The sequence below is a fragment of the Lissotriton helveticus genome, chromosome 5_1, assembly GCF_964261635.1.
Source record: "Lissotriton helveticus chromosome 5_1, aLisHel1.1, whole genome shotgun sequence".
NCBI classification, from domain to species: domain Eukaryota; kingdom Metazoa; phylum Chordata; class Amphibia; order Caudata; family Salamandridae; genus Lissotriton; species Lissotriton helveticus.
The window spans coordinates 341,250,385-341,265,766 of record NC_136065.1 but is presented as its reverse complement, the minus strand read 5'-3'; the positions used below and the strand labels follow the sequence as shown (position 1 = coordinate 341,265,766).

At 46.4% G+C, this 15,382-nt stretch overlaps 1 protein-coding gene across 1 annotated transcript in view; it reads left to right on the top strand.

The window, feature by feature from the left end:
- Positions 1-15,382, top strand: part of CFAP74 (cilia and flagella associated protein 74) — a 1,328,338-nt gene that overhangs the window by 609,911 nt on the left and 703,045 nt on the right. Inside the window, exon 23 of the mRNA XM_078642456.1 lies at positions 2,097-2,225. Coding sequence (XP_078498582.1) covers positions 2,097-2,225 — 129 coding nt within the window. The remainder of the gene's footprint in view (positions 1-2,096; positions 2,226-15,382) is intronic.

The following is a 15,382-nucleotide window of genomic DNA, read 5'->3' as shown; positions in this document are numbered from 1 at the left end:
CAACGCCACAGTATCACTCAACGCCACAGTATCACTCAACGCCACAGCATCCCTCAATGCCACAGCATCCCTCAACGCCACAGCATCCCTCAACGCCACAGCACCCCTCAACGCCACAGCATCCCTCAACGCCACAGCATCCCTCAACGCCACAGCATTCCTCAATGCCACAGCATCACTCAGCACCACTCAACGCCACAGCACCACTGAATGCCACAGCATCACTCAGCACCACTGAATGCCATAGCATCACTCAGCACCACTGAAGGCCACAGCATCACTCAGCACCACTGAAGGCCATAGCATCACTCAGCACTACTGAAGGCCACAGCATCACTCAGCACCACCGAAGGCCACAGCATCACTCTGTGCAACCATTCAACAACAACTGGTTCTAATATGTTGTCTCAAGTGTCAAGCTTTATTACAAATGTCACAAAAAGATGTTAATATTTCACTTCTGTTCTTGGATTTTCATCACAATAAAATACACTGAATATAATCTTCCCAAAAGTTATTTACAAAAGTTTAAGCTATTGTCATTATAAATTACAATAACTTTTATTTAAGTATTAATTATTAAAAAAATAAAAGCCATTGTTAATTGTAATATTAATACATCTAAGTCATGTAAATACAACACATATTGCATTATAAATGCTATAGCTGTCACATTTGCGAAAGTCAAAACTATTGGCATTGTAAATGACAAAGCTATTAATTTCGCTATTTTCAAAACCAACACATAAATAAAAAAATTGTCATTTACAATACCAATACCTCAAACTTTCCTAATGCGAGACCTATTGCATTGCAAATGCTTGTTTGATTATGTTCACTACAGCAGTCATGTTTTCCTGTACAAATTTAAGAATGCTGTGTACTTTTTTTTCACATCACTATCAATATGCGACTGACGATCCTCACATTTCTTGCCTTTGGCATCATCACTAAGCAAAAATTCTGTAAACGGTCGCCATATGGATAAAATAGCATTCACGGCCTCTAGGAATGAGAAGCACTGGCTAAATGACACAGTTGGGATTCATCTTTCTTTGATGCCACACAAAGCAAAAAATGAGAAATACTGGTTTTTTTGTTCCCGTGCACAACAAAACAGTGCAACAGAATTAACTACAAAGTTGATAGCATTCTTCATTAACTCCGAAGATTGTAACTATGCTTTCAGCATACAATATAGGAAGTGGCAAGGATCTCTTACAGGGAAGCACTTCCGCTCAGGTATAGATTTTAACAGGTCATCACACAACTTTTTCATATACATAGCTGAATCACTCCAAATACAAACAATATCACTCCAATCTTTGTTGAATTTGGTAAGACCTTTTTGCAGCAGCATTCCAAGGGACACTATGTTCATGTTTTCTAAGCGTCTCGTGCCATGTTTTCAACACTACCCAAGATGCTTGATGACAGCCCTCTTTTCACATATACCTGTCACTTCACTTTGCATTGAATGTTTAAAGCCTGAGGTGTTTGGCAATTCACCTACAATCAATACTGACTCTAGAAAAGGGGGCTGATGTATCAAAGGGTTGCAACCATTATCTGCCTGAGGGTACATGCAATAGTATATATTGGGAATATTCTCAAGAAACCAGCCATTTTACCTATCAGTGACAGAATCAAACGTAGCCAAAATATTAAATATGATTTAGATATTTCCAGATTCTCTACAGTTTATAAAATAATCAAATGTTACCTAAACATGCATCGAAACCCTGCAGCTTTAGACCAAAGACCACAAAACTGACAAATGCAAATGTGACCTCTCTAAAAAGCAAAACTCAAGCAGAATGTTAGCCCAGTCTTTCTTGCTGCTACCTTGTATAACAAAGTTACATTGTGTTGGCCCCTTCAGGAAGAAATTAAAATGACTCTTTTATTCTCCTTTTATTTTCTTCGAATGGCCTTTACTTTGTGGTTCTGCAGGTGTTTTTTAAGTGTTTATATGTTTACACCAGTGAGGGCTATTTCCCTTTGGGTTGGGTTTTATCAGTCATTATAGGCTTAAACCTAAAACCGGATAGGCTAATTATATGTAAGTAAAGTTATTTTCTACGGTTTGTCTGCAGGGCTAGTACCGCACTGCGCCTGACGTTTGATGTCTGCAAAGAGCTCAAACACCACATGGAGCTGCTCCCCCGGACCGGATACATCCAGGCTCATTCCTCCTTCAACGTACAGCTGAAGTTCCTGCCCAGGTTTTTAATTTTTCATAGCATTATAAGTGAATAGTGTGACATTTATTCAACTGAATACCTTTTGGTCAAATTTACAAATGTTGAAGGCTGAAATTTGGACTTAAGAACCTCAGGTTGCACATGCAAATGCTACAGCTCATCCTCTGAGATAGCTTACTAGTCATTCTGGACCTCCTGGAGAGTCCCATCAGTCAGAGAGCACCTAGGTAACATGATGCAAGAACAAGGGGTCGGCAACCTGGAGCTGTATTAAAGAAAGTGCCCTGATGGCGCAATGGGCATTTGCTCCCGCGTTGCACACCCCCGGGGCACTTTGGTATTACAGAAGTGGCCGCAGACGCTTGTGCGGCCCCTTCTGTAATACCGATAGTGCTGACGCACATAAAGTGCCGGCACTATCTGCAGAGGCAAAGAAGCCCTCAGGAGGCGCAATGACAGTGCGCTACCTAAAATGTTGCACACTGTCAGTGCGTCCCCTGATGGCAGCCCTCTGTAGGGAACAAAGGGGATTCCATGGACCCCCCCCCCCCCCCAGACATCCCTTTGCAGGCAGGTGCAGTCACTGACTTCACTCGCCTGCACTGTGAAAACAAGGAGCGACTGTAAAGCAGCAGTTCTGTTTTTTCACCTGGAAGCGCTGCCCTGGGACAGAGAGAGTTCGCACCTGCCCTGGGGCAGCGCATTCATCGTTATAGGGCACGTCTTCATTATTTACGCCGGGCGAACCTTTTTAAAGGTGCACCCAGTGTACACAATGAAAATTTGCTTATTGTGTAATGTGGCCCCTGGTGTCAGTTCATAAATAAATACTAGTTGTTTTTTCATATGTTAACGAATCAGGGGGATATCTTAGCCAAACATATTGGGGGTGGTGTAACCAATTAAAAAGAAAAATTTCACAAGTGATGGGATTAGTCTTGGAGGGAAGGTTAGTGGATGAAGCAGGTGTTGTAGTGGGGCTGCTGGTGACTTAAATGTGTACTTATAAGGCACAACGTAATTAAATGCAGGGCTATGTTGGGTTGTAAACTATTTATTTGCAATATAACCAAAAGTAAATGTGTTTTTATTGTGTATTTGAATAACTGAAGAATATTAGACGTTAAGACAGATTTTAACACGTGCATAGCCATATATAGTTACAGGCTTCGCTTTAGAAATTAAATGTCCAGTATAGCATACCCATTTGCAAATGCGGCTTCTGGTGCCCCCTATGTACTAATACGCAGGTGGTTGCCTGATGAATATTTATTGAGCAGGTCACAATTTGTGACCTCTTGGGAACGGCTGCCAATGCAGGGATGGTGGCCTGTAAGAGACAGCAGGCTTCTGTTCCTTAATTTGCTTTTCGAAACATTAACAGAAACCAGCTTGTGTCCATTAAATACACAGCTGCTGCATTTAAAAACAATATTTCCCATCTGGGAAGATAGGCAGTAGATCACTAGGCCGCTGACATGATTCACTAAGGAGGAGGATCCAGAACAGCGCGTAAACTATACAATAATAACTGCAGGAGGCCAAACTGTTTCTCAGGAGGTCACCATCTACTTCCTTCGGCAGATTCACCCACATGTTCCATTAGCTCCACCTACTTCCACTATTGGCTCCAGTGTTGTGTACCTGAGAATGTGGTCTACATAATTGTTATTGATGGAGCAACATTAAGGGACAATAAATCAATGACAAGAGAGGTTTTTGTGAAGTGCTTATCGTGAATTTACGTGTTTGATTGTGGTCGGTGACATAACGTATTTGCTCAGGATCACACAATTTGGACCAGCATGGAAGCCAGGATTAACTCCGGATTGTACACTTTCACACTGGGCAATTCACCCATAATGACATCAAAGGTTAAACTCGTCCTTAATTTATGGAGAAAGGGGATTAGTCAAGGGCTGCGAGGCAGAATCCACATTTTATTTTTTGCAATTTTACATGGTGCGAACCGTGACGGAGGACAGACATACAAGAATTTCACAAAATACAGACTTCATCAAACTTTAGGCCACATGTAGGTAAATGGAGAATACCGAATCCTTAATACCGAATTTTACCGAATCGGTATTAAGGAATCGGTAAACGCGATGTACATAAAATTTCGTTAAAGTTTACCGATTCGTTAAAATTCGGTATAAAATACCGACTCAGAACGAATCGGTAAAAAATATAATCTAAAGAAAGGCAAATACCGAATCGGTGTTACAGAATCCATTACCGATTCGGAAACACCGAATCGGTAATTCAAAAAATCGTAATTTGTTGAATCAGCCAATCCTGAATCACCCAATTACCTCCCAAACAGGAAGTGGCCACACCCAGCCAGGTGCACAGGACCTGGAGCTCACAGTGAGGCAGGCAGGCAGGCAGGTGAGCTGAGGAGCCAGCAGCAACACAGCCACACAGCCACAAGCAGGACTGCAATACTACAACAAGCATTGAAATGGCAAGCCAGGACAGGGAGAAGGAGGGAGGCGACAGAAAGAGAAAACTCAAGTTCAGTGACAAGGAGCTGGAGGTCCTGATCCAGGATGTCAGCCAAGAGCACCACAAGCTATTTGGAGCCCAGTCCCACCAAGTGCCAGAGTCACAGAAGAGGCAAATCTGGAGTGGCATCCGGGACAAAATCAATGCCATAGGTGTGACCCAGCGCACCATAGAGGACATCAGGAAGAGGTGGTACGACCTCAGGAAGACAGCAAAACTGAGAATGGCAGAGAGACAGAGGCAGGCTGGCAAAACTGGTGGAGGGAAAAATCGAGCCCCAGCACCAACACCACTAGAACTGATGGTGGAGTCCACCATCCAGCCGGAGAGTGTGAGTGGCGTGGGAGACGCAGACAGCTCCGCCAGAGCAGCTAGAAAACAAGGTAAGAAGCATGCACAGCATGCTGTGCTACCCCCTCCCCAACCCCAATCCCCATAGTGGCAAAGGTGCTCCCACTCCACCCCGTGTCTTACTGGTTACCTGCAATGCATTATGGGCGATGTAGTCAGAGGGAACTCATGAATAGGACAGTCAGGCTAGCAAACACAATAGCATGGTAAAGTAATTGGCTACGTCAGGACAACCACTGTGCTCTGTAGGCATGTTGTTTAATGTAATTCCATAGCAGACAGAGCAGTGAGTATATCTACATTTGTGTCATTACAGGCGAGTCATCTCGCAGTGCAGCAGAGAGCAGCCGAGCTAAGTCAGCCAGGTCAGAGTGGAGGCAAAATGAAGACGTCAGCATGCCTGCAGGGACCACAAGCTCTGCGTCATCACAGCCATCTATTCCTCCACCACAGCCATCACCACAGCGCCAGGGAAGTCCGCAATCCCCTCTCACACAGTCCCCACTGCGAAGATCACCAACCCCCCCACCACCACAGTCAGGCAGGAGGCCAGCCGTGGCCACCCTCCAGCAGATGGAGGAGTCAGAGGAGGAGGGCAGAGGGGGCGAACAAAGTCCCAGAAGAGATAGATCCAACAGGGAGAGGTCTGGTTCTGCATCCAAGGGTGCCCACATCTCATCCAGACGCCGCAGGGCAAGGCCGGACAGTCCAGAAGCAGCCGAGCAGGGTGACAGTGTGTTTGCTGGACTGGAAGGCAACATGCTGAAGGTCCAGCGCCTGCAATGGAGAGAGATGAAGTCAATGCACAGGGAGGTGGCACACATAAACAAGCATATGCACAGGATGGGGAAGGGCATCAGTGCTATGGGGGAGAACTTGTGTGCAGGAATGGAGAGAGTAGCTACTTCGGTGGACAACCTCTGCAGCCAGCTTGAGCAGGACCGTCTAGCCAGGCGCAGGGAGAGACAGAGGCTCCAGGCCTATACCAAGTCGGTGAACCGGCTGGCCACTGCAACATCACTGATGTGTCGCAGGTCCATCGCCATGCAGGAGGAGATGGCACATTGCAGCAGGGATGTGGCCAGGGGGATGGTGTCCATGACCTCAGTGCTAGAGCAAATGCAGAATGCTGAGGCGGCCACTATGGAAGGGGGGGGACAGTGAGGAGGCCACCAGCCGTGGTAGCATCACGCCCTCACCCACCGAGTGCAGAAGGCGTAGTGAATGTAACGTGCCTTCACAGGAACAGTCCAACACACCGGACAGTGTTGATAGGGAACGGTCACGGGCAGCGCGTGGCCGCAGGAAGTAAGGACCTATGGCTGTTACCATGCATGAGATGGGTGATGTAACCCATGTCCAATTGGACATTGCTCACATTACTGGGGGTGTGCCTAATAAACACCTTAACATGTAACTGTAACTGGCTCTGTGTCGTTACTCACTCAGAAATAGTTTGCCGTAATCTCTGCCCATCTCTGTCTCCCATCATGTTCAATAGCAACACCTGCTGCGCAGGGATCTGGCTGAAGGTTGTCCTCGTCCTCGTCCTCTGAGTCAGTCAGTTCCACTGCTGTTCCTTTTTTGGTGGCCAGATTGTGTAGCATTGCACATGTAGCAATTATCTTGCAACATTTGATGGGGCTGTACAGACGTGCACCTCCAGTTTTGTGGAGGCAACGGAATCTGCTTTTGAGCAATACAAGTGTGCGCTCCACCACGTTGCGTGTGCTCCTATGTGCCACATTGTATCTCCTCTCCCTGGGGTTGCTGGGTTGAGATATGGTGTGAGTAGATAAGGCCGGAGGGCATATGCGCTTTAGCCAGGGTGTACATCAGGGTGTGTCACATTTACTTACCTAGTATGTATCCGTCTCCAAATTCACCTGCAAGCAGACTTGTATGGATGCCACTGTTCCGGAAGATGTACGCGTCGTGGCTACTCCCGGGGGAATTTGGCCACGATGTCAGTAATTATGTACTTGGCATTACATGTCACCTGTACATTGATGGAGTGGGTGGATTTGCGGTTCCTGTATATGTATTCACTTGCTGCAGGTGGGCAGATGGGTATATGGGTCCCATCGATGCAGCCGATGACGTGTGGGAAGTGTGCAATTTGGTAAAACTCCAGCTTGGTCCTCTGCAGCTCCGCCTGTGTACTGGGGAAGGAAATGTAATGTTCCATTCTGTCCATCATGGCATCTAGGAAGGTGTTGAAGAAACGGGATAGACAGCTCTGTGACACTCCACCCACTGCAGCTATCACACCCTGGAAACTTCCTGATGCAAGGAGGTGCAGGCAGCAGAGTACCTGGACATGGGTGGGGACAGCGTGGGCCCTTGGTGTCTGATGCTCCAGATAGGGTTTTAGGTCCCGTATTAGGTCCAGGATGGTATCAGGGTGCAGTCTGTATCTTTCATGGATTTCTGCTTCTGTCAATTGGAACAATGTGATGCGCAATCTGTACACCTGCTCTTCCCGTCTCCAGATCCTCACTCCTGCTGCTCTCAAGCGTAGCCGCCTTGCTGTGAGGTAGAGGCCCGCCATTGTGTTCACACAGATGCATTTTGGGCCTGTTTTTATGCACTGCACCTGATTACCACATGCTCCTGAAAAGTGGTAAATACCGAATCGTTATTACCGAATCTGGGCATATTCGGTATTAACGAGGTTTGCTACATCGCTTTTTTAGGGATTATTCCGATTCGTTATTTCCGAATTGGTATTCTTTGTTTCGGTAAATAAGGAATCGGTAATTTTTTACCGATTCGTTATTATCGATTCAATTCGGTATTACGTACATCTCACATGGCTAAATACCGGTCGGTAACGCCGAAAAGTGGCCTTTTTCGGTGTTACCAACCGGTATTTGCCCACCTACATATAGCCCTTTGTTTTCCCAGTCACATCCAGATTTGCTCGGATTCATAGGGGGCTGCTGAGCCCAGGGATTCAACCTGCTTCCCTGTGTCTCATGGTCAGCAACTGCAGTCCCTAGGCCACATTGCCTCCTCCTGTGGACCTTGAACTTTCAGTGGCTCAACCGCCGCTACCACAAGCACACACGTGACAAGAAGCAGCAAGCCCAATTGCCAACAGCGGTCTCCTTCTTTGCATATGACCACACAATTTGATCTAGCAGGGAAGCCGGGATTAATCCCAGATTCTCCTGTTTTGTACTGTGCAATTCAGCCATAATTATTAGATGGAACATCCATATTTGTCGGAGGCCTGGGATTTACAGGGTGCTGAGCCCAGGAAGCCGAACCTGAGATGATACGATGTATCTTCAGCACTCCCACGAGTCCCAGGGTTGGATTGGGATTAAAAATCGTCCGGGCACACAAAAAAAAGTGGCCCACATTTGCATATTACCTTTCCGCAAAACATTGCTTTGGCGAAATTTTATTTAAAAAAAGGGGCGATGGGGTTTTGGGGGGGCATGTTTAAAAAAAAATGCACGGATTAGTTTACACTGGTGAAACACAACTGAAAACGGGACGGTGGCGAGTGAGAGGTCGGCAGAGCGTAGCTGGTGGTTGGGGATGTAGGAGAGCCGTCTGTTGAGGTAGGCTGGGCAAGTCTTGTAGAGTGCCTTGTGTGCATGGGTGAGGAGCTTGAAGTATATCCTCTTGTTGACAGGGAGCCAGTGCAGGTTTCTCAGGTGGGGGGTGATGGGGCCGTGGCGTGGTACGTCGAGAATCAGTTGTGCCGAGGCGTTTTGGATGCGTTGTAGTTGTTTGATGAGCTTGGTCGGGGCTCACGCGTAGAGGGCATTTCCGTAGTTGAGTCTGCTGCTGACGAGGGCCTGGGTTACTGTCTTTCTTGTATCTGTCGGGATCCATCTGTAGATCTTGCGGAGCATGCGGAGGGTGTTGAAACAGGAGGAGGAGACGGCGTTGACTTGCTTGGTCATTGAGAGCGTTGAGTCGAGGATGATTCCCAGGTTGTGTGCATGGTGAGTGGGTGTTGGAGCTGCCCCCAGTGCCGTCGGCCACCAGGAGTCGTCCCAGGCTGAAGGGTTGGAGCCGAAGATGAGGACCTCCGTCTTGTCCAAGTACAGCTTCAGATGGCTGGTCTTCATCAAGTCGGCGACGACCTTCATTCCTTCGTGGAGGTGGACTTTGGCGGTAATGGGGTCCTTGGTGAGGGAGAGGATCAGCTGAGTGTCGTCGGCGTAGGAGATTATGTTGAGTTTGTGCTGTCGGGCGACGTGTGCGAGCGGGGCCATGTAAATGTTGAACAGTGTCGGGCTGAGGGAGGATCCCTGGGGTACGCCGCAGATGATCTCGGAGTCTTTGGAATGGAATGTTGGGAGGCGGATGCTCTGGGTTCTGCCCGAGAGGAAGGAGGAGGTCCATTCCAGAGCCTTGTCTCGTATCCCTGCGGCATGGAGGCGTGCACGTAGTGTGCGGTGGCAGACCATGTCAAAGGCGGCAGTGAGGTCTAGGAGGATGAGTGCTGCGGTCTCACCGTTGTCCAGCAGGGTCCCGATGTCGGTGGCGGCGATGAGGGCAGTCTCAGTGCTGTGGTTGCTGCGGAACCCTGACTGGGAAGGGTCCAGGATTCTGTTTTCTTCAAGGTATCGGGTTAGCTGTTTGTTGGCAAAAGCGTTGGTTCATGATATTACATTCACATTCACATGTTTTTTACAATACGTTGGTCACTTTTGCACCCCGCTTTTCGGGCTTGGTGACGGCACCCTGGTCTTGCTTGGTACAGATAGAAACCTGCAATGGTAATCTTTAATTTTCAATTGTAACTTTGCATAGTCATTGCAATTTTTTATTTTTCCTCAGAAATTCACAATTTGTATTACTCTTTGTGTTCCGGCAGGTGGCCAATCACTGTTTCTTAGTTTGAATCAAATCTGTCCCTCTGAAGAAAGGTTCCACGAACCCGAAATGCATTGGGGCTGGCATAAGGAACAGGCTCACGGATTGTTTTTGATGTAATCATCATTGTTTTGGAGATGGTATTATTTTTCAAATTGAAGCGAATTGTCAATTAAGTGTCAACTTTCATTTCACTTCATTATATCATGTGTCCTCTGGTGCAGTTCCTACCTTTTATGCCGATGGCACAGGCATCCTGGCCTCCTCTGGCGCTAAGGAGGGAGACTCATTCGCCAGTAGAAGTTTAGTTGGGGTCACCGGTGCAGGTTGCACCCTCTCCAGCGTTTCCCTGGATCTGTGCTGCATCTCTCAACTCCAGTTCCATTAGTCTCTTCAACACAGATGCCGAAGTCACCATCGCCTTTACCAATGTCACTGATGCAGGTACCGGCTTCACCCACTCCGTTATTGAAGTCGAGGCATAGATCTCAAAGGGAAGCTAAGAGGCTTCTTGAGGAGGAGCAGAACTTTTTTGAAGAAAGAGATGCTGAACTGGAAGGGGGAGAAATTGTGTCACTGGATCCAGAATCTGAGGGTTTGGAAGTGGCATGTGGTTTAGACACTTCCCTGGAATGGGAATTGTTTTCTCCAAAAGGCATTCCTATGCAAGAGGTTATGTCATACCATTCAGTGATTAGGAAGATGACTGACATGTTGGAACTGCCTCTCCATCAACTGAACTTAAATCTAATTTACTCACAGAAGTGCTGCATTTCACTTCTTCCACATCAGAGCATTTATTGCCTTTTAATAAGACATTAACTGAACAAATTCTAGAGATTTGGCAGAAGCCTATGTCGTCCTCTACAGTCACCCTTCACCTGAGAGTTTGGTGGTGCAGGCTTCCTGTTCTTCCAAGTTAACTCCTGGGTCTTTTCAGACATCCCCAGCGGATAGTGCATGATACCCTGATGGATTTGCCTTTAGATGTGCCAAGACTGTTTGGCACCAAAGCAGATTCTACCGTAAAAGGATTAAACGATAGCAAGGTGACTGCCAGATCTTTGGGCCTTCAATCGCAGCCCAAGGATTACAAGCAGTTTCCGAGGTTCTGTGGGTTTGGCAGAAAGGTCTCCTTTAGAGGAAGGCAGCAATACCAACAACATTAGCAACAACAGCAATCCAATCCCCTCTAAAGGAGTTATAGGGGTGGGGCAGGGGTAGACAAAGAGGAGCCGCCCATCAGCCATCTTCTTCCTCCTCCTCCTCCTCCTCCTCCTCTGCCAACATCACAGGAAAGCAGCTCTAGTTTTCCCATCTTGGCGCATGCTTTCCAGGTGGGATGAGGGGTGACCCAATCTCTACCACAGTGGAGGTCCATAACATTGGATCAGTGGGTGTTAAATATTGTAGAAAAGGAGTACGACCTACCCTTCCAAGAATTTCCCTCGCCGTTTCCTCCCTGACAAGGTTTTTGTTCAGAAGACCATCCTCGGCTCCTTCAACAGGAGATCAAATCCCTAAGTCAAAAGGGTGCTGTGGAGTTGGTTCCAGAGCAGGAATGGGATCAGGGATGCTATTCCTGGTACTTCCTGATTTCCAAAAAGGATGGTCGTTTGCGGTCGATCCCAGACCTCAGGATTTTGAACAAGTTCCCCAAGCAGGAAAAGTTCAAAATGCTGACCCTAGCCTAGATGCTTCTTGCTCTGGAGAAGGAAGACTGGATGATCTTGATCGATTTGCAGGATGTGTATTTTCACATCCCCATTCTGCAGTCACACAGGAAGTATTTATGCTTCACTGTGGAATTTCAACATTACCAGTTTGCACTCCTCCTGTTTGGTCTTACTCCATGACACAAGTCTTCACAAAGGTTATAGGAGTGGTCCCAGCACACCTCAGAAGGTGGGGAGCACCAGTATGACCTTACCTGGACGATTGGCTGATCAAAGCCAAGTCTCCAGAGTTGGAGTTGCATCACTTGCAGTTGACAACTCAGTTGTTCAACCTGGGCTTGCCTATCAACAAGCGCACGTCCCACCTAGAGACCTCACAGCGCAACCTGTTTATGGGGCCGTACTGGACACTATGTTGAATCGAGCCTTCCCTCCTCCTTAGAGGATTCTGGACATTCGTGCTATGATTCTGATGTTTCAGAATGGAGCTATGATTCCAGTCCTGAAGGTCTTGTGCCTGCTAGGTCTGATAGACTCCTGCATTCTCTTGGCCACCCATTTACGCTGGCACATGAGGGCCCTCTAATGATGCTTCCACAGGCAGAGGTTTCAGTACAACGGAGATCTCAAAGAATCGGTCAGCATCTCCAGAGACACTGCAGCAGATCTACTATTGTGGGGTGTGTCTGGCAATCTGTCAATCTGTCTCAAGGGAAGCCGTTTCACCCTCCTCCCCCAGTGGCCACAGGGATAATGGATGCCTCCACTCTAGGGTAGGGAGCTCATCTGGGGGGTCTGGAGATCAAAGGAATTTGGTCTTCAGAATAACAATCGTTTCACATCAGTCTGTTGGAATTACGGGCAATACATCTGGCTCTTAAGGCCTTCCGCCCTTCCATTTGCGTCCAGTCAGTGCAGGTCTTGACAGACAATACTACCGCAATGTGGTACATAAACAAACAAGAAGTAGGGTCTTTTCTTCTCTGCAGAGGAGCTCTATGACTCTGGTGCTGGGCTCAGGATCATCAGATTAGTATCATAGCAAATCACTTGGCCGAAGCTCTAAAAGTATGTGTGGACAATCTCAGTCAGCATTTTTCAGCCGATCACGAGCGGCGTCTCCAGTCGGAAGTGGTGCTTCACAATTTCTGGCTATGTGGTACCCCTCAGATAGATCTTTTTGCCTCTCAGGAGAACATGCACTGCTGGTCATTCTGCAGCCTCCAGTATTCGATGCGGGGAGGATTGGGAGACATGTTTCATTTGGACTCAGGCTCCCAGCTGTCTTACGCATTTCCCCCAATATCCTTGATTCCTCTGGTTCTAAGGAACATTCACCAAGACCGGGCCCAAGACATACTAATTGCCCTAGACTGGCTGCCAAGGAAGGGTGTGGTACAAAGACCTTCATCACCTCTCCCTTGTCGGTTTTGCTCTAGGAGGTTTGGTTTTAAAGTACTTGTATAATTTCAGTTTACGGGTAAACTTAAACAAATCTATCCGTGGAAGAATTTCTACAAGAAGTAGAAAAAGGAGATATAGATAATTTAACGATTGTGAACCTGACCCCTAAGATTCTAACAGACGAGGAACAAAGTATCCTGAAACTTGGACTTACGTTTTGCCCGCAAAAAAATCTGGAGTTCACTCAAACACGGATAGATTTGTTTAAGTTTACCCGTAAACTGAAATTATACAAGTACTTTAAAACCAAACCTCCTAGAGCAAAACCGACGGCTGTTGGTAATACGGAGGATGACATTCTCTCCTGCAGGGATCTGGCTGGCATCAGGTCCTTGGAAGAACTTAGGATGGAATGTCTGGACGATGATGAGGCTGATAATCTGAGAAACACACAGTTGATCACGGACATGGGAGTACAACAAAGGGGTGGTGCCACTAACTTTAAACCGATTTCCACCTTCATGCCCGTGATGGGGTCAGATGCCATAGACACTTTTTCTGAGGCTGTGTTACAGGATTTACGGAATTTGAGGGGTAATATGAAATCAAAGTATGAACAACAGAACTTCACAAATAAACAATATTTGGCATTGAAAAAGCTGTGTGACGACTCCTCTTTGGTGTGCAAACCCTCAGACAAGGGGGGGAACATCGTCTTGCTCACCAAAGCGCAGTATGAACAGGAGGCATTACGCCAGTTAAATGATACCAGCACATATGCCAAAGTAAACATATCTGTATACAACAATAGCATCAAAGAATACCATGATATGATTCTAAAGTGGTATAATAGTGGTATGTTGAGTTGTGACGAGAATTTGTTCTTGAGATGTCCGAACCCAGTTACCCCCACATTCTATTATTTACCTAAAATACACAAGGACTTATTGAATCCCCCTGGTAGGCCGATTGTGGCCTCCCAAGGTAGTCTCACTGAACATTTATCAACGTATGTTGATTCTTTTCTCTTCCCACATGTTACTGGTCTGAAATCATATCTGAAGGACACCAAAAATTTTTTGAACCTCATAGAAGATGTTGATTGGTGTGATGGTTACACTATGCTGGTGATTGATATTACCAGTTTGTACACGTGCATCGGGCATAAAGAAGGGCTGCTGGCAATTTCCTGGTTCTTGGACAATAGACCTGTGAAATATTTTGAACACAATAAAATGTTGCTCGATTTCCTAGGATTCTGCCTAAATAATAATATCTTTCTCTTTGGTAAAAACCTATATAAACAACTCACAGGCGTGGCGATGGGCACCTGCTCCGCCCCCAGCTTCGCGAATTTATTCGTGGGGTGGTGGGAGGAGCAGGTGGCCTGGTCTCCAGCAAATAAGAAATGGAATGAACTGGTCAGATGTTGGTATCGCTATATCGACGACCTCTTCATTATTATAGAGGGGTCGGTCGAACTAGCCAAGGAATATGTTGACGTACTAAATGCAAACAGTAACAATTTGAAGTTCTCAGGGACATTTAGCCAGATTGAGGTTAACTACTTAGATTTGACAGTCTTTGTAGATGATGGCAGGTTGCATACCAGGCTTTTTCGTAAGGAGACTGCAGGAAATTCAACTTTATTTGCGACCAGTAGTCACCCTAAAAGCTTGGTTAATAGTATACCGTATGGTGAACTATTAAGGATAAAGAGGAACAACACTAAGGAACAGGATTTTAGAAAAGCAGCCAATAGCAGCATACAAAGATTTAAAACTAGAGGCTACAAAGAGGGAGTACTTAGACAGGCAATGAGCAAAGTCTGTAATATGGAAAGGACAGAACTGCTCAAAAAAGAAAAAGCAGCAAATGTTGACAATAAAAACGCTGTGGGAGGTACGTTTAGAATGATCACAACGTATTCCAGTAATGCAACTGAACTGAAACGTATTATGAGAAAGCATTGGAACATCTTGCTTACTGATACTGTTATCAAGCAAAATCTACCGTCTTACCCTCTAGTAACGTTTAGAAAAGCTCGAGCAATTAAAGACTATTTAGTACATAGTCACCATGAGGAAACTATACCTAAATCCAAGTCTGAACCCTTGCAAGGCTTCTTTCCTTGCGGTAAATGCAAGGCGTGCAAAGGAAGTAGGCGTACCACGCAATATAATGTACCAGGGGTAAAACAACCTAGAAAAATATCTAAGTTTCTCACATGCTCTACACCCTACGTTGTGTACTGTCTAACATGTCCTTGTGGCAGAAGGTATGTTGGCAGCACAACGAATCCTGTTAAATTAAGGATTTTGGAACACCAAAGAGCGATACAAAATGCAGATGTGAACTACCCGGTGGCCAGACATTTTGATAAAGAACATGCACGTAACA